Genomic DNA, 25,767 nt, shown 5'->3' with positions numbered 1-25,767 from the left:
AAAAAATGAACTAAAAACAAATATGTAACATATAAACAACGACAACCACTGAATTACAGGCTCCTGAAATAAGTTTTTACACATCAGGTACTCTGTTTTCAAGCAGTTTCTCTGGACAACTTAAACTTTCTTATCTTTTTGTGATTAATGGAATATCGCAAGTATGTGAAGAAAAAAACCCAGAATGGCTGGTTGATCGAGTATACAAGATTCATTTTCTTCTTGGGTTAGGGGATAGAAGATGTAATATTCTTACCTCTTTATTTTATTATTTTTCAGTGAATGTCCACATGCCCAAGGACCGTGTAACACAGAGTCATCAGGGATATGGTTTTGTGGAATTCATGGGAGAAGAAGATGCAGATTACGCTATAAAAATTATGAACATGATAAAATTATATGGTAAACCTGTCCGGGTTAATAAGGTAAATAAATGAAACAGTAGTATACCACCTTTCAAATTCATAAATTAAATGAGAAAAAACAAATCTGGGTTACAAACTAAAACTGAGGGAAGCACATCAAACATGAGAGGAGAACAACAACACAATAGCAACACTAAAATGCAATACACACAGAAAAGAATAGTATAATATAACATAGGCTACTTTCCTGACTTGTTACATGGTGGGTTGAACCAGAGTTGGGGTAATTGTAGTTGTAATCGTTAATCAGCTGTAATTGATTACAATTGTTCAAGTAATCATTGTAATCATTAATCAGCCCAAAATCTGATTATTTTCAAATTCATTGTAATCAGATGTAATCATGATTACTTTGCCAATGTTATCATTAATTTAATCAGATACTTTCAGAAATGATGTAATCATTAATTTAATTTAATCGTACAAATGACAAAGTAATTGTAATTTAATCAATTACATTGAAAGTAATCAGACCCATCTCTGGGTTGAACCTGGTTTTGTGACTAGCCAAACCTCCCACTTTAATGACAACATAACATGACAAGACTACAATACAAATAAATGGGAGAACACACAGGACAGAGAAACACACAAATAAACAATACAATAGAACATTACAACAAGCAAATAGTTATTAAAGATACCAGACTTATAATTTGATATGCCATATGAGTGTTTCTTCTACTTTAATATTGTAAATCTGTCTGGGTTAATAAAGTGAACTTTAGCTAGTGATCTTCATGAAAGATGTACGGTTGGGGCAGATTAGTCTTATAAAATAATAGGAAAATGTGGTATGATTGCAAATGAGACAACTCTCCACAAGAGACCAATTGTCATTGAAGTTAACCACTTAATTTACCTCACAGCCTTCAATGAAATTATAGCATCACATTCAAGAGATATAGTACAGGAGGTATCACATTACCATGATTCTAAACACCCCTGGGGGATAACACTGCAAGTCTGAATCAAACTTAAGTTGATTAAAATTTATTATACAAAATTCACTTTGACTATTTGTAGGCCTCTGCACATCAGAAGAACCTAGACGTAGGAGCCAACATATTTATCGGTAACTTAGACCCTGAAGTTGACGAGAAACTCTTATATGATACATTTAGTGCTTTTGGAGTCATATTACAAACACCAAAGGTACGAAACTTATATATCCCATGCAGAAGATTTTATGCATAGTTATGGTCCTTAAACTTAGAAAATTCATTCAAATAAACAGCTTTCTGCACTCGATATTTGTTATGTATCTATAGTTAAAACCATGATCAGTTATAGATGATAGATCAAATTAGCATTTTGTTTCAGTACAATTTATTTTTAACTGATAGAATGCTTGTTTTTATTATAGATTATGCGAGATCCAGATTCAGGAAACTCTAAAGGATATGCCTTTATAAACTTTGCCAGTTTTGAAGCCTCTGATGCAGCCATAGAAGCTATGAACGGACAATATTTGTGCAATAGAGCTATAACGATCTCATATGCATTTAAAAAAGATTCAAAAGGAGAAAGACATGGATCAGCAGCAGGTATCAATACTTGGGTTCAGAAAAGGGGGGGGGGGGGGGGGTAATCTTTGATTTATGGTAAAACTTTCAGATTTGTATTGGTTCATTATCTTTAATGTTAACTGACACCTTACCAGTCTGTTAGAGGTACTTTTCTACCTTATACTAGTTGTAATAACTGTATTTCTGTATTGGCCCTGTTATAGATTGGAGGTTAATAGGTATATTACCTCCTTAGAATCGAACAGCCAATTGCCAATCCAGATGATCGAGAGTCTATAACAGAGCTAATACAGAAACAGCCAGTTCATAACACTTTAATTTAATGATTCTAATTCTTTGATTTAACTGAGAAACTTATCACAAAACGGGTACAGGAGTTCATATTTAGACTCTTAGTAGTCATGTTGAAATTTTGTCAATTTTGATGAAACTTCTGATCTCTCGTCCTAGTACTTAATCTTACCCTTTTTGAAACTCCAGTAAGGGTAGAATAAATCAGATATTTTAAACATTCTAACTATTCTGATTGATAAAAGGAAATGAAAGAGTGATAATAATCAAAAGTTATACTCAGAGTGAGGTGGAATATTTCACTTGTTTCAAAACAGGGAACATGTTTTATATAACAACAATGAGATGTGGTATTATTGCCAATGAGACCGCTATCCACCAGAGTTCAAATGAAGTGGACATCAGTTATATATGTCAATCAGGGCTTCCAAAACGGTCATATATTCCGGTCATTTTTATATTGTCCGGTAAAAGTCCGGCTGGGCAAAGCATGAAACGGTCATAAACTTTGTAGTTTTCAAGGCTTTTTCGGTCATTTTTACATAATTCACGATCTTTTTGACCCAACCTTTTGCCTTTAACATCAACACATTTCCGGTCATAAATGTGACATGATGATTAATTACTATCAAAACAACACCTACTTCAATACTTTCTAATTTTAATCAAGGCTAATTAGTAGTTGGACAGCTGAAATCTACCTGTTCAGTTGACACATCGTATAAATTGATTGGTTTATTCACAATTATTTTCTAACATTTCAGAGGTTTTTATCTAATTGATTTAGTCCAAAAGATTAAAATTATTAGAAATTAGTTTATTAATATGATTTGATGAAAAATTTAAAAAGGTTTTAAATAAAAAAATCGTCAGAACTATGTCGTAAGAACTAGAACACGTGTGCGCATGTGCACAGGTGGGAAATTTAATAATGCATCCTACATTTCTTTAAAAATGCTAAAATTATCAATGAGACCTGTATCTAACGTTCAATTCAAGTATTTTGTTGAAGAAATAACGTGGAAAGAGCTTCTTCTCTCAGTCGTGCTTTGTAAACGTACACGGATTTTACGTATCCGTTTATGGTCCATGTTTTACCATTGTCAAGTCAACTTCCGGTTGAAAACGAAAGTAAAGTTTTGACAATGTCATTTTGCACAAATAAAAAGTCTACAGCAGATAGGAGCACGCTGATGTGCACACTTTGAATGATGCACTGCCAATTTAACAGTAACATCCTAACATCAAATTCATATCATATAAAAGTAAAGTTTAAGGTAGATAGGGTGTCTTCCTCCATCTTGGATTTGGAAATACCAGAAAACAAGGTCTAGATCTTTTATAGAATGTGCAAATTTTTAGAGTAGTAGGTACTTTATATGTAAGAACATCCACTTTGATATAGAAAATGACATGTTTTATCATATTTATGGTTGTATTTTACAAAAAAACAGAAAACTTTTGTTCGGTCAATTTTTTTTCAACTCTGTCACATAAGGGGAGGCAACTCAAATGCAAGGGCAGATAATTCAGATTAAGGTACATTTACAATAGAATGTGTTAGGAATTTACTTATTTTATAGCGTAGCATGAAAACAGGTCCGGTGACCCCATTTTTTCTTTTTCTTAACTGAAAGCATACTATTAAAGCCATCTTCTCATATTATATCTCAAAATTCTATGGTGTGGTTTATACTTTGTTGCAGAAAATTTGGTTTTCCATGCATAATCTATACAAAATTTGTCAATTTTGAACACCGTGTAGTGTGAAAATAAGCCCGGTAACCCATTCTTTTTATAATTTCTTTTAAAAAAGCATGACAAAAGCTACATTTTGGCAAATTATTATAAAGATCTATGGATTATAATTTAGACACCCCATCTACCTTAAGATCGTTTATTTTTTTTAATGTAATGTCAATCATTGGAATGGCCATCTGATTACCCTAATTGCCTTTTGTGACTAAGTCTTAAGGGATTAAAATCGGGATCAGATATGAAATGTCCGACTGGCTCAAATATTTTTTGGAAGCCCTGATGTCAATTCAGGAAAATTTCATATTCGGTATGATTTACCCTTATTTAATTTCAAAAATGATTTCTCTAATGTTGATCTAAGTTTTTTGATCAATTTGATGCAAAGAATTTTTAGAAAAAAGACTTTTGTAATATTTCTCTGGACAGAATGGTTTTTTTTTACTTTATACTGTATTTTCTTGTTATTTTTATTTCAGAGAGACTATTGGCTGCCAAGAATCCCTTATCATTAACAGACAGACCCCATCAGTTGTTTGCAGATGCCCCACCCCCTCCACAGCAACCCCCAGGTCCAGGACCTTCATCATCCATGGCCCCTCCACCTCCTCCACCAATGGGAGGAATGATGTCATCAGGACAAGCAGGTTTGTCAAAAAAAGGATAGATTTTATTTTGTAGAAAAGATATATTTTGAGCTTAAATTTTTACAAACATTATAAATAGACATTTAATAGACAACACAAAATAAATCAGGAGCCCTAACTTGAAAGTTACACAATGAGTTGAAAAGTGGTACTAGATTTTACCAAGGGACTACTAGAAGTGAACAAATTTAAAGGCTACAAAGGTTTCATAAGATCTCCTACATTAAACAACAAATTCTAGATGTCTTAGAAAGGAATTTCACCCAGGAAAAAGAAATTTTTTTTCAACTGTTTAACCAGAGTGAATTAAAGGCAAGAGGCATTATTTCAAATATACATGTATGCCTAAAAAACCATGTAAAAAATAATGCAAAAAAAGAAAGATTTTCTCAAAGTACCCAATATGTGTAAAGATAATTGTACAAAACTAATCTCACAGAATGACAGAACAAAAGAAATAGGAATACACTTATGACTATGTAATTAACTGATGGTCAAGCAAACATGACCTGATGAAAAAGACCTGTAATCAAACAATCTATTAGTCTAAAAAACAATTATTGTCCTGAACAACTAGGATCTAACTGAAATCCAAAAAGTTTGATAAAATTTCTATTTCAGGTCCTCCAACATCGATGTCAAATATTCCTCCTCCTCCAGTGCCACCCCCCTCATCACAACATCTGCCACCACCACCTGTGCCACCCATGGGGATGCCACCATTTCCACCAGGACATCCAGGTATGTATTAGTGAGATAAGTTTGGTAAATATGTTGTTGTGGTAACATATAAGTTATTTATTTTATATATGAGCAGTTAACGTTGCTCCACTGAAAACATATATGACATTAGATTATTGATTGTATTTCTGCCAATACGCTTTGTGTTTATCAGCTTTATCTCATAGAAAGGGTGACAGCTCTGAGATTAGATAAAGCTGAGGAACATCATTGATAATCAGTTTCCAAGATGATGTCAATGACTTTGGCTTATGAAGTTATTGTATTTTCACTCTACCCAACTAAGAAAACAATTCTCTGAATTGAAACATGAAATGAAAAATTATCACAAAAAAGATTAAGGGAAATTTAAGAAAAAAGTGATAATCAGCTTATTTGATAGTGATCCTATCAAGTACAGATTTACTGTTTATATTGAACAATTATGATTTAATTTTAGGACAGATGCCATTCATGCATCCACCCATGCAGAGACCCCCTCCCCCTTCATCGATGCCAGGAACAACAGGGGCACAGGCATCACATGCCCCACCCCCTCCACATTACTCACAGCCAGGACCCCCAAGATATCCAGGTTTGTATAACAATAGAATTATAGCTAAAGAAATAACAGTACAGTAATTGAAGAATTGTTACTATCAATTGGTGATTTGAGGGTTGCAAATATAGGTTTACTGCAAGATGTTTATCGGCTACATTTTATCTCTATGAATGGGAATTCCATAATTGCTAGGTGTAGCCCAGAAAGAACAATAACTCTTTGACATTTGAGATTCAATTTCAATGCTTCTAGTGTGCATTTAGGCTGCCAATAAATTTGGTTTTAAAAATAGAGTTTTGGGTATTGTTTACAGTTAGTCCTTAAATAAATATTCTTCCTTATAGTTAATGAAAGAAATATATTTTCTGCTGATATTTTTCTTGGAAATCATCCATGCAGATTGTTGTAACATTTATCTCATTTAACTTAGTAACATTTCTAGCTGTTGTCACATTATAATTGTTATTTTAAATATATTGCATTCAGATGAGATGTTTTCAGAAATGATACAAATATTTATGCAGTTTAATTATCTCCCTTGTCTAGTTGACTTTTTCTTATAAGTTTGAATTTTTTTATTTGAGAAAGAAATGCTAAACACAAACCCTTAGACACAGATAAAAGTATGTTACCCTGTTTATGTTTCTTTGAAGCAAAAGTCAGATTAATATATATTCATGTTTTTTTTTAGTTTCAATGTACTTTAATCCTTTTACTCATTCTAATCATTCTCTGTGCTCGTTTTGTAATTCATTTGATTGTTTATCTCAAATTTTGGGCACCATGATTGGTTAATTAAATCTTATATAGAGTTGTCGTGCATTAAGTGCAGAAATTAGTGTAAGGATTGCATTCAAAGTATAAGTATTCATTAAATATGAAATACAAGGAAAAATAAGTGTACATTCACTTGCATACCTTTTCCTGTTTTATTGAATATGTTGGTAAATTCAGAAATAAGTTAGAATGACTATATCATTTGTTGCTTGTTTTATAATACTTTATCATCAACTGCAAAAGAGACCAAAAATCTGCGCTTGATTGGAAAATAGATTGGAGACTTTGGTAGATTGGAGACTTTGGTAGAAGTTATTTAAACACAACTTTAATTCAGTTGAATTATAAACCAAAAAATACTTGCAGACAAAAATACTCCCTAATCTATAACAGCAAAATGTATACTGTTAGAGCATTCATACATTTTAGTCCACCCACACAGCTTCATGAATGAATGTCATAATTTTAAAAAAAAAGAATAAATTGATTTGTTTTTCACTAATTTCAGGACCTCCCCCTCCAGGATGGAATAACCAGCAGAGACCTCCATACCCAGGACAAGGAGGACCCCCACCCCCTCCTCCACCAGGGATGAGACCCCCTCCCCCTCCTGGATGGAACGGTCCACCACCACCAGGAATGAGACCACCACCCTTCCGTAAGTAAATCAGAATGTTATTTTATTATCACTGTAGGAGTATGGTGAGGATTCATTATAAATTGTGGGTTCAAATTTTCATTAATTTCTTGGGCTAAAGATTATCCAGGATTTTTAATGAATACAAAAAAGAAGATGTGGTATGATTGCCAATGAGACAACTATCCACAAGAGACCAAAATGACACAGACATTAACAACTATAGGTCACTGTACGCCCTTCAACTTTCAGTGAAGAACAAAATTTCAAAATAGAAATAAGAGGATGTGGTTCGAATGCCAATGAGAAAACTCTCATGGAATTTCATATTGTGTAAAATGTAAACAATCATAGGTCAAAGTCATCCTTCAAGTAAGGCTTAAAAATGCTCTTTTTTTTTTTAGACTTTGTCATCCTCAAAATCAAATGTCCCCCAAAAATATTTTTTCCTCAATTCACGAAAACAAATGAATGCATAGTATTGGATATATTCTGTCTTGAAATGTCTGATTGTAAAAAGATATGTATCATGTGTATAGCATAAATCATTTGAATGTCTTGACAGATACTATAAAACTTTATGATTGAACTGTTGCCATACAGAGGGAGACTTTAATATTACACATGCTTTTTAGGGTCTAAATCTTATTTCAGACTCAATTCTAGAACATCAGCTAGTTTCATTGAAATATTTTACCTGGAATACTGTAAATTCAGAACTAATTGCTTGAATATATTATTGCCATTTTGTCATTTTAGACTAAAATGTGATTTTATTTTTATAAGACAGCAAAAATTGAAAATTTTGTGGTCATATATATTGGTATCACGTTGGCGTCGTCGTCATCAGAAGACATTTGGTTTTCGCACTCTAACTTTAGTAAATGTAAATAGAAATCTATGAAATTTAAACACAAGGTTTATGACCATAAAAGGAAGGTTGGGATTGATTTGGGGTGTTTTGGTCCGAACAGTTTAGGAATAAGGGGCCAAAAAGGGTCCAAATAAGCATTTTTCTTGGTTTTTGCACAATAACTTTAGTATAAGAAAACAGACCTGTTCGTGACCTTCTGATGTTGTTTTTTTCTATGGTCGGGTTGTTGTCTCTTTGACACATTCCCCATTTCCATTCTCAATTTTAGAAATCTATGAAATTTAAACATAAGGTCTATGACCACAAAAGGAAGGTTGAGATTGATTTTGGGAGTTTTAGTCCCAACAGTTTAAGAATAAGGGGCCAAAAACAGGTCCCAAATAAGCATTTTTCTTGGGTTTTGCACAACAACTTTAGTATTTATAAGTTAATAGAAATCTATGAAATTTTAACACAAGGGTTATGACCACAAAAGGAAGGTTTGGATTGATTTTGGGAGTTTTGGTCCCAACGAATTAAGGGCCAAAAGGGTCCAAAATTAAACTTTGTTAATTTTTTCTCATTTCAGATTTCATAAATAAAAAGAAAATTTCTTCAAACATTTTTTTGAGAGGATTAATATTCAACAGCATAGTGAATTGCTCAAAGGCAAAAAAAAATTTTTAAGTTCATTAGACCACATTCATTCTGTGTCAGAAACCTATGCTGTGTCAACTATTTAATCACAATCCAAATTTAAAGCTGAATCCAGCTTGAATGTTGTGTCCATACTTGCCCCAACCATTCAGGGTTCAACCTTTGCGGTCGTATAAAGCTGCGCCCTGCGAAGCATCTGGTTTTACTATAGTGAGAAAAATCCTGTTTAATTCATATCAAAAATTTCAAAATGCATAATTACATTATTGCAATTTTAACCCTTTTGCATTTTTCCCGATAATAAAAATATCCCAATTAATTTACAGAAGATTAAACTGTATTTTTATTTGTCTTCCTCAAGTTACAACACATTTGATAGGTTATAAGATAACATATTGATTATTGTTTTCAGCTGGTGGCAGACCCCCACCCCCAGGGATGAGAGGACCCCCACCACCAGGCATGGGAGGTCCACCAAGAGGTCCACCAGGGCCTGGACCACGTGGACCACCACCCCCCAGAGGTATGAGAGGTCCACCACCACCCGGTATGAGAGGACCACCACCACCTCCAAGAAACTGAAATTTCAGATAGAACATGTTGTGATGGAAGTTATAGGGTTGAAATACGATCTGATTATGACTTATTGGACAATATGTAGTTAATATTGTAAAATCTGGGTATAGCGGGATAATATTGACCTTTATGTGGTGTTTCGAAAAAAAAAGGAAAAAATATTTTCCTCTGAAAAAACTCAAACTGATTAAGACTTGACTATCGTCAATTACTCAGTTTGAAAAACTTGAACAAATATATTCAGATTGCTGAACCATGAAGATACATAAAGAACTCCAATTAATATTCAGCACTATGGTCAAAAATTTAAAATAAATTGCATCTGTTTAATTTTGTGACCATTTTATTTTTGATTATAGGGAAGTGTCTGAAAAATCTGAGTAAATGTTGTTTATTTTTCACTCTGAGCTGCACTCAAACATTTAGATCTAAAAAAAAAAGATTGAAAAAGGGTCCTTTAAAAAGTGCACCTTTTTCTTAGAATAGGCCTGTATGGTAAAGCAGTCGTGGATTCATGTCATTACATTCATAATACCATGTCATAAATGTTATGTTTATTATTAAAATGTAAATATTGACAACTGCTATTAGTATACTTTTTGACGGTAAAATCTATATATGTACAAATGGCCTCACTAGTATGTAGATTTTTATGCCCCACCTACGATAGTAGAGGGGCATTATGTTTTCTGGTCTGTGCCTCCGTTCGTCCATCTGTGCGTCCGTCCTTTCGCTTCAGGTTAAAGTTTTTGGTCAAGGTAGTTTTTGAAGAAGTTGAAGTCCAATCAACTTGAAACTTAGTACACATGTTCCCCATGATATGATCTTTCTAATTTTAATGCCAAATTATAGTTTTGACCCCAATTTCATGGTCCACTGAACATAGAAAATGATAGTGCGAAGTTCAGGTTAAAGTTTTGGTCAAGGTAGTTTTTGATGAAGTTAAAGTTACATCAACTTGAAACTTAGTACACATGTTCCCTATGATATGATCTTTCTAATTATAATTCCAAATTATAATTATGACCCCAATTTCACGGTCCACTGAACATAGAAAATGATAGTGCGAGTGGGGCATCCGTGTAATATGGACACATTCTTGTTTTCTCTAACATGTATGTAACTTACCTGCCATGTTAGGATGGGATTGGTCACTCTGCATTTTATCTGTTTGGTATCAGGACCAAGTATTCACTACCTTCTTTATCCATGACTTTCACCATCATGAGGATTTGCATGTTGTTGAAAATGTGGTTTTAGCATAGCAATGTTTCTTGTGGTCTGTTTAAAAGAAACTTTCTGTATAACTTGATATCTGCAGGGTTTTTTGTCTTAATTCCTACACAAAACATGGCTTTTGACAGGGAGATGAGCAGTCTTTTTTTTATTGAGATATGAATCATTAAGGTATGATTGCCAAACAGACATGTATCCAAGAGAGATAAAATGATGAAGAAGCAGAGACTTTTGGTCACAGTACAGCCTTTGACAATGAGCAAAACCATTACTGCATATAGTAAGCTATAAAATGCCCCTATAGGTTACAAGAGTGCAATTATTTGTTTACATTTTACTGGCAAGTTTTTTACCCCAAGATGGTACTCAGAATAGAATCGTATACGGTTTCTGATTGGATGATACATGATAGGAATTACATTTAATCGAAAGCTTATTCAATTTGGTGTAAAAATTGACGAAAATCATATCCACATTTTACGAAGTATAGAAAATATCTTCCATTTCTGCACGTCAGAGCCATTAAAAATGTGCCTTTTTCATTAAGCAAAAAAAATAGATGATTTTTTCAACTGCATTTTTAAGTCAATTTGAGCCGCATGACCCTATATATATTTTGGTTGTAATGCAACACTGGCATTTCTAGTAACAGGAACTGCTACCCATTTTTCCCTTGTTTGTGTAGTCTTCGAGAGAAAACAACACCAGTGGTACCCTATGGAAAATGCATTATGAATAATTGCGCTCTTGTAACCTAAATGTCAAAGAAGACTTGTTCTATAAAGGGTTAGTATTCTGAGAGTATTGCATGGCAATACATTGTCCCCTACCTGTTAAAAATAAATTGAACTGGAACAAACTGCTAACTTGATCTATAACTTGTCATGGTGTAAACTTTATAACAATTATCAAGTCAATATCTTCAAGCATGACGATAAAAAGTGTGGTAAACTGATTATTTGAGTTAATTTTCCAAGAACCATTAGTAACTCTGCACAAAATCATCAGACTAGAACAAACTTGGTCGGTAATTTATCAAGAACACTGTACCAATTATTAAATCAAAATCTTCAAGCATGAAGAAAACTGATTTGCAAGACTGATGGATGGACAGACAGATGGACGGAGTGCAAACAACTGTGTCAGAAGGGGAATGAAAGTCAATAATTCCAATACTGGCATACCAAAAGGTTACAGTGAAAACCTGGAGATCACTCAATCCCTTTCCAATGTGTTTCTCAAATCACAATACCAATTATAGTAGAATGCAAATGTTAAAATTAGAATAGCAATACTTTCACATGTAAATTATCTAAAATATTCAGTCATTAAACCATGATGACTAAAGGAACAGCATATTGCCTATGCCACTGGACGTTGAACAACCAACAATCAATCAATCTTAATTATTTGCAAGTAAATTGTATGAACAGTACTGAATTTTCTGCAGTGTATGTGTCTGAAAATTGACTGAAAGACAGGAAATGCCTTTATAATTTATTGTTCAGACTTTTAAGAGCTGTTCAGTTCAGAATGATGGTTTCAGATCTAAATCAGTGTCTTGTACAGGTAACAGAAACTTAAAACTATTAATTTTCTTATAATTTATTATCATAAAAATAATCAACACCAAAATCTGAATGAAAATACAAGAAATAACAAGGAGAAAACAGATGACAGGAAATATGGAATACTGTGGATTCATTGTTATTACTGTGATACTAATTTTCATAGATTTCTTTGAATATATAAATCAAGAATTTAAATGTTCAACGAAATGTAAATTTACTGAAGGTTTGAATGCAGAATCAGTCAAAACCACTTTATCAAATATCCATGAAAACTACAATTTTTTCACAATCCACAAAAAACTGGTATACACAAAAATAACTGAATACACAGTACTTGTAAAGCAAACATATATAAGAAATTAATTTAAAGCTGTCATTTCAGTACATTGAATGTGTCTCTTAATAACCAGTACCTGAAATCTGAAAAAAAAAATATAGAAGCTTCAGAGTGTTTGCCACTTGGAGTTAAGCCGGCAACAAAGTGCCAGACTTTGTAAGAATCAGGCAATTTAGAAAAAAAACAAACCACCACCCTAACTTTCATATTTTGAATGTACCCTCATCCTCAGTTTGAAATAGTAGGTAGGTCTTTTTTCTGTGTGTCCGGTAATTAAAAAATATCAAGATAAATTTTGATAGAATGATGAGTTACCTCCCCTTAATTGTTAATTTCCAGACCACTTTAACCAAATTTTATCTTGAATTACCAGAACAGGGAAAGGAAAAGAATGTTATATTCATGCACCATTATACATTCTGAAATTAATTGAGGGTCAAGTTGAGTGGGTTTGTTTGTCATGTTTTCACCTCTGCCTGATTCTTGGGCAGATTGGCACTTTAAAAAATAAAAATATTGGATCACTAAATTTAGTTAATGGTTATCAAATCTTAAACCCACTTCGAGATCTGTATTTCAGGTATAAACAAAAGATATAAATTTCACAGTCAGCAATTGTTTTTCTTTAAATACATAGAAATGTGCACAAATAAATCACAACATTTATTGCGAACCCTATCATAGTTTTCCATAGATTCACCTGCAAGTTACCTGTCCATTTAAACTTTTGTAAGTTCTATTGTCCCATTGAACAAATACAACAGGTATTGTTCTCTGTATAGTTTATTTGATGGGACCTTTAAATTTCTTCCAAGAGAAATCTATCACTCATTGATTAATTTGCCAGACCAAAAAAATATCTTCTTTGTTCACTGAAATACATGTATATAAACTCACATAAACTGCCTGTGATGCAGTATTTATTCATTATCAATAATATATTTTCAATCTGTTCAATATAAGCACTGATTTAACTATAAAAAGTTTATTTCTGATTTTTTTTAACTACTGCATGCATTTATGTTTCAAAGAATTTGCATGTTTTTTGTGGTTGTTCAGTTATAAAGAATACATTTATGAAGACCTTTACTTAAACATTATCATTTCAAGTTTTTACTTATGAACAGACTAAAAAAAGCAAATTTTAATAGGTAAAATGTTGAAATCTACTTTTAATTTTTAAATCAGTGTTTATATCAAACAAATTGAAAATGTGTTATTGATTGAATAAATACAACATCATATGCAGTTTCATAATTACTTATTTGTACATGTATTTCCATCATTGACAGTTCAATTTTTTGTTCAGGTAAATTAATCAGTGAGTGATAGATTTCTCTTACAAGAAATTTAAAGGTCCCATTTAATAAACTAAACAGAGAACAATACCTGTTGTATTTGTTAGATGGGACAATAGGACTTACAAAAGTTTAAATGGACAGGTAACTTGCAGGTGAATCTGTGGAAAACTATGATAGGATTCGCAATAATACACGAAACAGCACTATATAATGACAAATGAGTATTACACAATAAATAAATGTATTCCAAACTTTTGTGTATGTGGAAAGTAAAATTTCTGTCAACCATGTGATCCCTCTGTACAGTGCACAGAAATAAAATGTATAGGAATACTTCAAAACCCTTTCCCACATCTTATAATAAAAAATAAACTTTGGAAAGGTATAAATAATAATGGAAAAATGGATTTCAATTACACCTAAAATGTAAACTTTTTGCAAACCATAAAATACGATAATAAAGCATTAAAACATTGATAGAAAGCACAACATTACTTTTTTTATATCAATTGAATTAAAAAATAAAGATGAAAATTTAAAATTCAATTTGAATTCTTAACACTGGGAATAAAAATTATTTATTATTACCAGGACTAAGAATTATTCAGCCATTTATCAAATAGTGTAGAAATTCTTAAAATGGTTAATACCAATCTTACTGTACATTATTATACAGAATAATCAATCAATTCAGAGTTATATATTTCGCACACCATTTAAAAATAAACTTGTTCAATGCACCATAACCCTAATGAAAATCATAGTTAAATGGTTTGCTTGTTAAATTGTTTATTCTAAATAATATATAAAGACACTTTTTAAAATAAAAGTCTTTAATTTTTAAATGTTTTCCCGATTGATATTAAATATTCAGAAAAATTCTGTGGTGTTTGTTTTTTGCAACAGGATACGTTTTACAAAATTTATAACTTGTTTTGTAAATGTATTATCATTACTTTTACACAGATTAACTGAATCTCAATTATCAATCTCAATATATATTTTGTCCATTTGGTAAAAAATCACATGAAAAAAGATTTGCAAAAATTTGTGTATTTACAGTTGAAGAAGTATAAGCCGGGTCAATAGGTAAAGGTCAAAAGGTCATATCAAAAACTCTGTAAATATGATTGTTACTTGACATGGTTATAGATATGGAGAAGATAAAAAAGAATGAAAATATTCATAGTCACGTAAACTATTCATTGTCACACAATGTCACAACAGAAATAACAATCAATAATAACACAGTAGTAAATAAACCTTTATAGAGATATAAATTTGTATTGTCCCCACTAACACTTAAAACAATTTATTACAATATCTATACAATGTGTATTTGTTCATTAATGAATATTTCTGTCATACATATCATCTCATAACATTCATTCATAATATTCTCAACATTGAAAAAAAAAACATACCTAAATTAGAACGGATACAACAGTATCATGTTTGATTCCGTAGATTCATTATTTTTCATGGGTACAATTTTTCGTGGACTTTGAGGATGTAAAAGAACCAAGTACACATACAAATTTACAATATGCTTGTATGCAGACTCTGGCAAAACTATGATCAAATCATATAAATAGAAAATACAACTTTTCCTCAATCCAAGAAAATTGGAAACCCTTAAATAAATGAATCCAGAGTACATGATATGATATACAATGACTTTCTCCCCACCCCCTGTTCTTTAAAAGCTTCATGTATGTCATGGTAATGTGGATTCTATATTGCCTAAAGGTGATAATATATGAAATGATTTACTTTCAAGTTCTGAACATGATCCTGTAATTTCTTGAAACAGGATGGTATTTCAAAATCTGTGAAACATTTGAATATCATTACTGCTCTCCCCACAAGTTCACAAACATACATGGTTGAAATACCATCCTGTTTCTAGAAATTACTAAAATACATCTGATATCTTAGGATCTATGATGATTAAAGAACAGAGATCTTGAAAAGTGGTTTGTTAGAATGTTTAAACCACCAAACTTGGCAAAGAACAGACATAATTGTGGTATTTTGCCATAGAAATAATTGTGAGGACCAGCAAACTTTCTTAAAGGACCACCTCAAAAAATAACTAGGACAGAAAATTTTGTATGAGATCTGATGACTGTTTTTGTAGCTATTTACACCCATTTTAGATTTAAAATTAAACATTTATTTACTTTGGAATGTTCAATCACCAAAACACATATTTTATCACAGTATATAACATTTCCTATATACCAGGCTCAGCAATTGGCCCAAACACTGGTTCCCTTCCATAGCTAGAATTGCTGAAGTTAACTTGGATCCAGTATGGGTCATTAGCTGTATCTTTAACGAATCTTTTCCTGAGCTGATCTGTTAACAGGTCTATAAATACTTTCCATGGCAGACAACTCTCAATTTAAATGTAGTTTCACAATCAAAGAAAACAACTGCATTTTACATCGGCAGTAAATGGTCATCCCGGTCATCTTCTTCCTGTAGTTGGTCATCACCTAAACCTTTGTATGGTTTAGATTCTGATCTGATTCCAGTACGACATAAATAATTACAACCATCCTGTAAATTAAAAGGAGAAAACAATCAGAAAACTATTTACACATACCATGCATTTCAAAAGATTGTTTTCACATACTGGGTTCATATTTTAAAAACCTATATTATATAAAAAAGAAGATGTGGTATGATTGCCAACTCTCCACAAGAGACCAAATAAGAAAGAAATTATTATTGAGTTGACACTTCTGTGTCAGGGCCACAGTAGCCAGGGAGTTTAAATAATAACTGTCTGTTCTAGATCTGGAGTCATTATCATTAGTGGGATACCAATTTACACAGATTGTGTGGTTAAAGAGTTACAAATTATTTAAATGTTAAACATCAAAATCATTACTGAAAGAAGATGATACTTCCTGCTAACTGATTTTTTTTAGTTTCTGATGTAAAATGCACTAGACAATTTCTGATAGTAAAACTGTTGTTTCTTTTTTTGAAAATGAGAATAGTTTGAAAAAAGCCTCCTTACCCCCAAAACATTTCAAATAAATTGCTTCGCTGAGCGCATCTGAATACAACCACATAGGTCCAACCCTGAACAGTTTGGGCTAAAATGGACACAATATTCACGCTTGATACAGGTCTGAATTTGGATTATAATTTACTATTTGACACATAATAGGTTTCTGTAAGAATTTAGAATTGGTTAATATGATTTGAATTTATATTCAATGTTTTGCTTTTGTGCAAAACACTATGCTGTTGTGAATTTAGTAACTGTTACTTATAAAAATAAATTGACAGCTAATTGTCTGAAGACAATACAACATTTTTATACCATTATTTACAAGTAGTGTAAGGAGGGTAAATCTAAACATACACATTTTACTTTGAATGTGTTTGGATTACCTCCCTTACACTTCTTTAAAAATTGTCTAAAAATGTTTTGCGGTCATATTAAAATGCCTCTGAAGATAACATTTTTTGAATGTTCTATTGTTTGTAGAGATATTAACAAAACTACATACAGCTTGTAAGTTGCCAAAGTCCTGCCAGAAACTGTAGTTAGGTATCTGTTCCTTTCCTTTAGCTCCAAGAACAAGTCTGTTATACAGAAATCCTAAGAGGATGTACAGGCACACAACAACAATGAATCTGTAAATAAAAATATATCTCCAAGTGCAGGAACACCACCACAAAATGATTATGTAAACAATGAGTTTATAGTACAATTCTGTTATACAGAAATCCTAAGAGGATATACACTGTTGCCTTCCCTTAACTGCTCTTGAAGGATTTTAGGAAAATGGTAGAAAAAGTCATGAAGTAAATGCGACGAAAGCAAAAGTAAAACAAGCTCATTGAGGCTACGAGTGTGAGCATACTCAGTAATGTGATTTTGACCATCTTTTTTGAAAAAGTGCACCAACTTTTAAGAAATCTCAAAATTAGGTGAAAAAATTTCCAGATCCTTGTCTCCTAGTGCAGGAACACGACCACAAAATAATTATGTAAACAAAGAGTTTAACGTACCAGTCTGTTATACAGAAGTCCTAAGAGGATGTACAGACACACAACCACTTTCTGTACAGATTTGTCAATCACAAATAGGTCAACAGATGTTTTAATATTCAGTTGTACAAGGTAGATTTCTATCCAAACAGCTCATATATTGAAAAATTTAAAGTATTCACAAACCATGATGAGATAATAGATCTAACTATATTTTTTTGCATGTAAATATCAACTAATAGGTAAATCTACTGTTTTATATAAACTGTTACCTACATAACTAATATGGAGCCAACACCAGTGATTTTGCTAGTGCTCGTCATTTTCGTAATTTACGAAAGGGTTTTTCGCATTGACGAAAGTATTTTAAATCAATTTCGTCAATTAAATTTTCAAAGTGTAAAAATATTTTCGCATTAAAATACTATAAATCTACCTGTCTTTATGATTTTGACAAGTTTATGACCCAAAGGTAATTAACATTTTCAACAGGTGTTACAAGTTGTGATTACAACTAATCTGCTTATTGCCATCCGATGGGTTACTAATCTGTTAATTATTAATAAACCTCACAATTGACCATCATAATTATTTCCCCAGGAAAATCAATCAATCAGTCGGAGTATAGTTCGTCATGTGTTCAAAATTGTAACACCCCCCCCGGACAGTTCGCATTTAAAGCATTTCTATGACTATTTATAGACATTAAAAACGTTAAAATGAAATCGTTCAGAATCAATTAAACGAGAAAGACAAATATATATCTCTTACTAAAGGAATTTAGTCAAAAACTGATAATTTCATGATGAATCCTGACTCGTTTTTCATTTATTATTTACGTGTCGTGTCACTTCCCGTTTTCGTTTCATTTTAGAATCGAAAGTAGTTAATGTGATCTATTCTTGTTTGTTTACAGCCTCCTTTCAGTTATTAAAATTGTTCCAAAAAGGATTTTATACAGTTCCAACTTAATAGAAATGATTTCCAAATATCTATTTAGACGTTTTATAAGGCATGTAAGGATAATGATTATGCAGTGATATAATCGTTGCAAGTTAATTTCTGCTGTGATTCCTTAATTTTTTATTTTTTTTTTAAATGAATCCAACTTTTGTTGATCAGGAATGTCCCCTGGAACAAACTGAAGAGAAATTCTGAATTAAGTTTCTGGATCCCATGTCAGAATCTTTCAAAATAAGGGTCAATACAGTCAAATCATACAATACTGACTGCCAATCATGCCTAAGTCCTTTAAAATCTGACAAAGTCAAAGATGAAGCTAGTAATATACATCCTTACTGTTACACAAAACAAGGTTGATTTTAATAATGCGCAAACGTGACTAAAGCCCCCAAAATCCTAGCTTAAACCTTGGCCAACAGTGAGACCTATTGTTATTGGTTGTTCTCAATTTACTGGTATATAACTGGTACTTACATGATAACTAATATGGAGCCAACACTGAGACTAATAGTTATTGGTGGTTCTTTTATACAAATGTCAGGTGTGGATATCTCAAACAAGTAATAACAATCCTGTGATTTGTCAGTCTCTTCTTCAAAGATTTTAACAGTTTCTTCCTTAAAATATAAAGTAACAAAATGAAACTACAAATAGTTCAAAGGCAATAACTCCCGACATGAGTCAACTGATGTTTAAGACAATATGTTCTTTTTGAAGACCTTGTACTGCTGATCATTATTGTGTTCATAGTACTAATCTTTGTCTATCTATTATACTTTAAGGAGTAATAATTTCCACAAAAAACTTCAAATGTGCAGTGAATCCCAAAAACAAAGAAATATATATGAGCATCCTTTGTCCAGGTAATTTGCTAACCTATCAAAATAAGGAATACACTTCTAATTTCTTCTTTGTAATATGTAAACAGTGATCCACGTGGTAATTATTAAATTCTATAAAACTCAAAAATTTTACTTTAAAAATTATGATACAGATTTTGATAAATAAACAGGTTTATATAACATAGACACAGTACAGAAGAGCTACTTGTGACGCCATTATCATACTCATGTTAAAACAGATTTGACATTATTAAAGAGGGGAGATAACTTACTCCAGATTTGACATCATTAAAGAGGGGAGATAACTTACTCAAGTTTGACATTATCTAAGAGGGGAGACACCTTACTCCAGATTTGACTGTATTAAAGAGGGGAGATAACTACTCCAGATTTGACATCATTAAAAAGGGGAGACAACTTCCTCCAGATTTGACATTATTAAAGAGGGGAGATAGCTACTCCAGATTTGACATCATTAAAGAGGGGAGATAACTTACTCAAGTTTGACATCATTAAAGAGGGGAGATAACTACTCCAGATTTGACATCATTAAAGAGGGGAGATAACTAACTCCAAATTTGACATTATTAAAGAGGGGAGATAACTACTCCAGATTTGACATCATTTAAGAGGGGAGACAACTTACTCCAGATTTGACATTATTAAAGAGGGTAGACAACTAACTCCAGATTTGACATCATAAAAGTGGACAACTTACTCCAGATTTGACATCATTAAAGTGGACAACTTACTCCAGATTTGACAGTATTAATGAGGGAAGATAACTTACTCTAGATTTGACATCATAAAACATTATTAAAGAGGGGAGATAACTTACTCCAAATTTGACATTACTAAAGAGGGGAGATAACTTACTCAAGATTTGACATTATTTAAGAGGGGAGACAACTTACTCCAGATTTGACATTATATTAAAGAGGGGAGACAACTAATCCAGATTTGACATTATTAAAGAGGGGAGATAACTTACTCCTGATTTGACATTATTAAAGAGGGGAGATAACTTACTCAAGATTTGACATTATTTAAGAGGGGAGACAACTTACTCCAGATTTGACATTATATTAAAGAGGGGAGACAACTAATCCAGATTTGACATTATTAAAGAGGGGAGACAACTTACTCCAGATTTGACACTACTATCACAAGTGATCATTATCCTGGCTTTCCTTGGTTCTTTCCCACAATGGGTACTATATGGCTTTCCATCTAAATATTCTAATATAACCCAGTCAGCTGAAATAAAACATTAACAATCATTAAATATCTTGTGTGAAAACATTTTTTTTCTCAGGAATTAGGGATGTATGGGTTTTCCCAATGTCTTAAGCTGTATAGTAGCCTTGATTTGTTTATATTTTGAATTTTACTCTCTAATGGTTTTTATAATACCATAAATCTGATTATTTTTAATAAAAATAGTTAAATAATCATTTAAACTAACTCCTGGTTTATAATTGTTTATCTATTCTTAAAATGAACAGTGTGAGTCGTGCGTGTTCTTACTTTAAAGATGCCACATATACGTAATACCAGCTTACCTCCCTTTGATAGATTTCATTGGTCAAATAGGATAATAATTTTGCTTACAAATATAATTCAAATTGACCAATCAGAAATGGTGTTTAATAGTGTTGGATAATCGGTTGGTAATTTCAACCGATTATCTATTACAATCGGTTGATAGCAACCGACTATCGGTTATAATCGTATCGTACCTTGCCCATTTTTTTTTAATGAAATCATGCATTTAGTCTCATTGTACATGTCTAATGTGTATATTCCATCTTATTGCAGAGTTTATATATTCATATTTGATCTTTTGCTTCCTTTTCATATTCTGGCGTACTAAATTATAATCCTAGTACCTTTGATAACTATTTATTTAGCAATTAAAACAATGAATTGATAAGAATCAAGATTCATATTGAACATATTTTATCTCATAGTTACAACATTAATTACCAACAGTGACACTAACATTTCTAAATTTCAATGGTGTAACTCACAAAACAATTTCAATAAAATAGCTGTATAAATATTTGAATGCTTCTAAATAAGAAAAGATATATAAAGTTTTTAACTTTAAGAAATTTGAGATTAACAGAAAAAAATAAAACAATACATTTGCATTATAATACATGTATATACAGTAAACAAAGGGGATTAAGCCAATGTCTGTTAATTCATGTAGAATGCTTTTTTTTCATTTTAGTGATCATTAAATTTTCTTTCAATTGTGTAATTCGTGCGTCTGAACTTATAATTGCAAGAATGCGGAATTATTACATAGTTGAACCGTATCCGATTTGTGATTCTTATATTTTTCAATATGGCGGACAAATTTCGGAAAATTTACAAAAATAAACGATGTTTGGCAAGCAATTTGGAAAGGAATATGACGTTTTTGATGCTACAAATGGATAAAACATTAATAAAAGGCAATTTGCAACACGTTCTAATGAAGCAAAGAAATTATTTTGCCTAAAATCATAATGATTTTATGTACACTTTCAAATAACAAGTACCGGTATTGAAAGAAAGTATTTCATACAAAGTTATTAATTTTAAATAACATTCCATCAATCTGCAAATGTTTATAGTCAATGCATTTGTCACGTTTATAAAGAAGGAAATTGGTTATGTCTTTAATTATAGGATGTTTGACTATTGTCACCGATCCTGATAATTTTTGTAATTATTTGTTTGACTGCGCATATTAAATGCAAATCACAAACAGACCGGAAATTGATAAGCTAAAAGTTCAGAAACTTTAACGACAATCGATTAAACAAAATCGCAATTGATTATCGACATTGCCAGGCCCAACCAACTGATTTCCTACTTATTCCGATCATCGGAACAACACTGGTGTTTAATTATCATGGAGATTATGATTAGGCAGAGAATGTGAAAAATAATTAATGAGAAGCGAAGTTGAATTTCTGAATCAACATTCTATGTAGCACATTGTAGGGCTGCTGTCTAATTTATAGTAAAATAGTTCATACATGTAGTATAACATACTTCCTTCAATAAGCTGGGAGTTATTATAACAGCCAATGACCCAATGTCTAGGATCTTTATCTTTTATTTCATTTTGTACAACTCCAACATTTTCCCCAAACTTTTTTTCAGGGTCAGCATTTACACATATTCCAATATTATAGCTGTACTGGCCTCCATTGTCTGTTGTCTTAAATCTGAAGAACAAGATTAAAACAATTACAGTCATGTGCTACATGTAGATGATCATATGGTCAATGAATTCACAAATCTGGAAATAACTGATAATTTTTGTGTCATGATGATCTTTCATTATAAAATTGGTGCCAGGTACGTGTAGCCTCATGACAAAGGCCAATTTGGCTTCGCGTACCATCAACTGATTTTATAATAAATTGTCATATGATCATGATGATCGGGAATGAAATGTGAAAGATAACACTTATTTATTCAAATTCAGTATAATTTTATCTTTTAACCTGCATTTTTAATATTCGTGTATCTTTCATGTTTGAGGGGGGATATGACCTTAATTGGGACTCTGGGATCAGATATTGTTTTTTTTAATTTTCATAATAACATATTCTTTCATATTTCAGTCTATATTTTAAGCTACTTTAGAATTTCACACTTTTCACATGCAGTACTTGAACGGTGCGTGGTGTGCATTACCAAGGTGATGATGCAAGCACAGGAAGTGTCAACAATGTCAATGTTGTTTTATAATTGACATCCTTGAGTAAGTTGAAAGTTTCCATTAAAAGGACTATACTGCCCTTTTCTATAATATCTCTAGAATGGCTGCTAGGGTCATTGCTGGAAAATGCAGAGGAAAAGTTTTAATATACACCGGTTTCAAATACCAGAAAAACCGACAGAGAATTCATGCTATATTCTGGCGATGTTGGAGGAAAAAGTGCAGGGCCAATCTACAAACAAATGTATTCAACATAGATGGTCAAGCACCTAATATTGCTATTTTGCAGGCTTGTCCACATACACGTGAAGAAGACGATCTGGTTATTGGAAATGATACAACATTAGAAACTTTGCGGAGTGCAATTCAACAAGACCCAAGCGTCCCAATAAAGCGGGTATATAACAACTTTTCTAGAAATGTGGCACAAGAGGCGGAGATCGAAAACATATTCCTGAATTTCAGAGTTAGTTCCATAGTGACACGCACTCGACTACGTCTGCTTCTGCAAGATAATGAGTAAAATCAACGAACTGATTATACTGCCATGGTTTGGTGCGCATATAAGACCACCCCCTCCTCCCAAAATTTAGAAAAATTCAGCTTTATCATAGAGGTTTTAAAGGCCTCCACTGACGGTGCTGATACGACCCCAGGAGGAAGAGCGTTACAATCCCGGATGGTTCTTGGGAAGAATGAGTGTTTTCAATAATCACAGGATGCTGATGGTACTTGGATGGATTTATCATGCATGTTTCGTGTCAGTCTTTTCTGTGGTATTAGTTGACCTTCCTTTGATATGGTCACTTTGTTGTTTTCTATTTTGTAAAACATTGTGAGTCTCGCTTCTTTCCTACTTTGTTCTAAGGATGTCCATTTGAGAAGTTGTAGCATCAGGTTAACGCTGGAGTGGTTATGGTGTTTGTTAGACACTCCTCTTCTTTGTACTATCTCAATTCTGTCAGTCTCTGTCTGAAGGTATGGATCCTATACTGGACTAGCATATTCTACTATTGGACGTACCAATGTTTTATAGGCATTCTCCTTCACTGTAGTTGATCCTATATTTAACTAGCTTACATACATGTACCCACAGTACCTCATGATAATGACGAAGTTTCTATCCATGGGCATTGGAAAAGGACATGATTGGAAGATAGATTTCTGTTGTATAAAAACTTAGCAAAATATGGAACCATATACTTGGCAGCAATGGTCCTTGGTTGGTCCTGTTGAAATGAGTCCAAGAGGGCTGCCACAGTGAACTTAGTAATATTGGACCCTTTAGGAAATAACTTAAAGATTTTGTCGTCTGAAATCAAAGAGCCAATTTTAACTCTGCCTTAAAATGATGTCTTGAACATCTAAGAAACAACCATCTTAAAAATGAAATAGTGCAGCACTAGTCAGTCAAATGAGTACTGTGAATACGTGAAAACCATGTGTGACCAGAACTGACTTATAGAGGCCTAAAAAACCTCACAAGTGACCGGAAGTCATGTTCAGCTTTTCCACTAGTCATGCTAGTTGTTAGGTACGATCTTTTTACTTTTAAATCAGTTCATGATACTTTCATCATATATATATGCATGCAGTACTCAAATCCGGTACATGACTCCCGACTCACATACATAGTAGAAATACCATTAAACTGTCGGACTATCAAACTGTCAGACCATCAAAACTGTCGGACTATCACTACGGCCCCAATTGTAACAGATCAGCTGAATTATTTGATAAATGACTAACCAACAATGTTTGTGCTTCCCTGGTCGGGAGGATATTACAAATTAATGTAAAATGCAGTTACAAAAATAATTATGTATATGAAATCATAAACAAGTAATGGATTTTAACATACACTTTTCCCAGCAATGGTTGAAGCCTCTTGTGCATCTCAGATTGTGCTGTTTTATGGTTTATGAATGTACATAATGGGGCCGATTTTTGACCGTTTACTATTTTTAATATGAAAGTGAATAGAAAGATGAACAAAGAATTTTGAGGTTGTAGATATTTCATGCTTTAGCTTGTATTGTTTTCCGGGTCCTTCATGTGACACGGTGACAGGATATATTTCTGGTTCCCTGGGCGAATTGGGAAACCAGTGAACAACAAAAATAAAGAGCGTTGGATCCGGTCATAATTAATTGATATGTACTTTGTTTAACTTATCTTTTTATATACTTTTATATTATGTTTAAAATAATAATGTAATTGTTCTGCTCTTTTTGGGCGCCCTGATTGACAAATAAAATATTTGTTTGTTTTGTTTTGTTTTGTTTTGTTTTGACAATTTTTGACAATTTTTGACCAGCTATGGTGTAATGAAGAAAGCAAGGCAGAATTT

At 32.4% G+C, this 25,767-nt stretch overlaps 2 protein-coding genes across 2 annotated transcripts; one reads left to right on the top strand and one right to left on the bottom strand.

Annotated features, from left to right (window-relative positions):
- Positions 1–279: 279 nt before the first annotated feature.
- LOC139501663 (splicing factor 3B subunit 4-like) lies at positions 280–10,010 on the top strand (the record flags this gene model as incomplete). Its single annotated transcript, XM_071290807.1, is given in 8 exon segments — positions 280–425; positions 1,452–1,580; positions 1,792–1,972; positions 4,480–4,647; positions 5,269–5,388; positions 5,828–5,962; positions 7,215–7,364; positions 9,266–10,010. Coding segments are annotated over 8 exon segments (1,199 nt in total), but the record flags the coding sequence as incomplete, so codon positions are not given.
- Positions 10,011–12,254: 2,244 nt separating this feature from the next.
- On the bottom strand, positions 12,255–25,533 carry LOC139501610 (cation-dependent mannose-6-phosphate receptor-like). Its single transcript, XM_071290729.1, has 7 exons — positions 25,279–25,533; positions 22,742–22,917; positions 20,838–20,950; positions 19,326–19,468; positions 17,405–17,531; positions 14,067–16,439; positions 12,255–13,248 (listed from the first exon to the last, which is right to left on the bottom strand). Exons 1-6 carry the CDS (start codon positions 25,437–25,439, stop codon positions 16,320–16,322), a joined length of 840 nt encoding a protein of 279 aa, XP_071146830.1. The 5' UTR covers positions 25,440–25,533; the 3' UTR covers positions 12,255–13,248; positions 14,067–16,319.
- Between the last annotated feature and the right edge of the window lie 234 nt (positions 25,534–25,767).

The sequence above is a fragment of the Mytilus edulis genome, chromosome 13 (genome assembly GCF_963676685.1).
Source record: "Mytilus edulis chromosome 13, xbMytEdul2.2, whole genome shotgun sequence".
NCBI lineage: Eukaryota > Metazoa > Mollusca > Bivalvia > Mytilida > Mytilidae > Mytilus > Mytilus edulis.
This window is presented reverse-complemented; position numbering and strand designations above follow the sequence as displayed.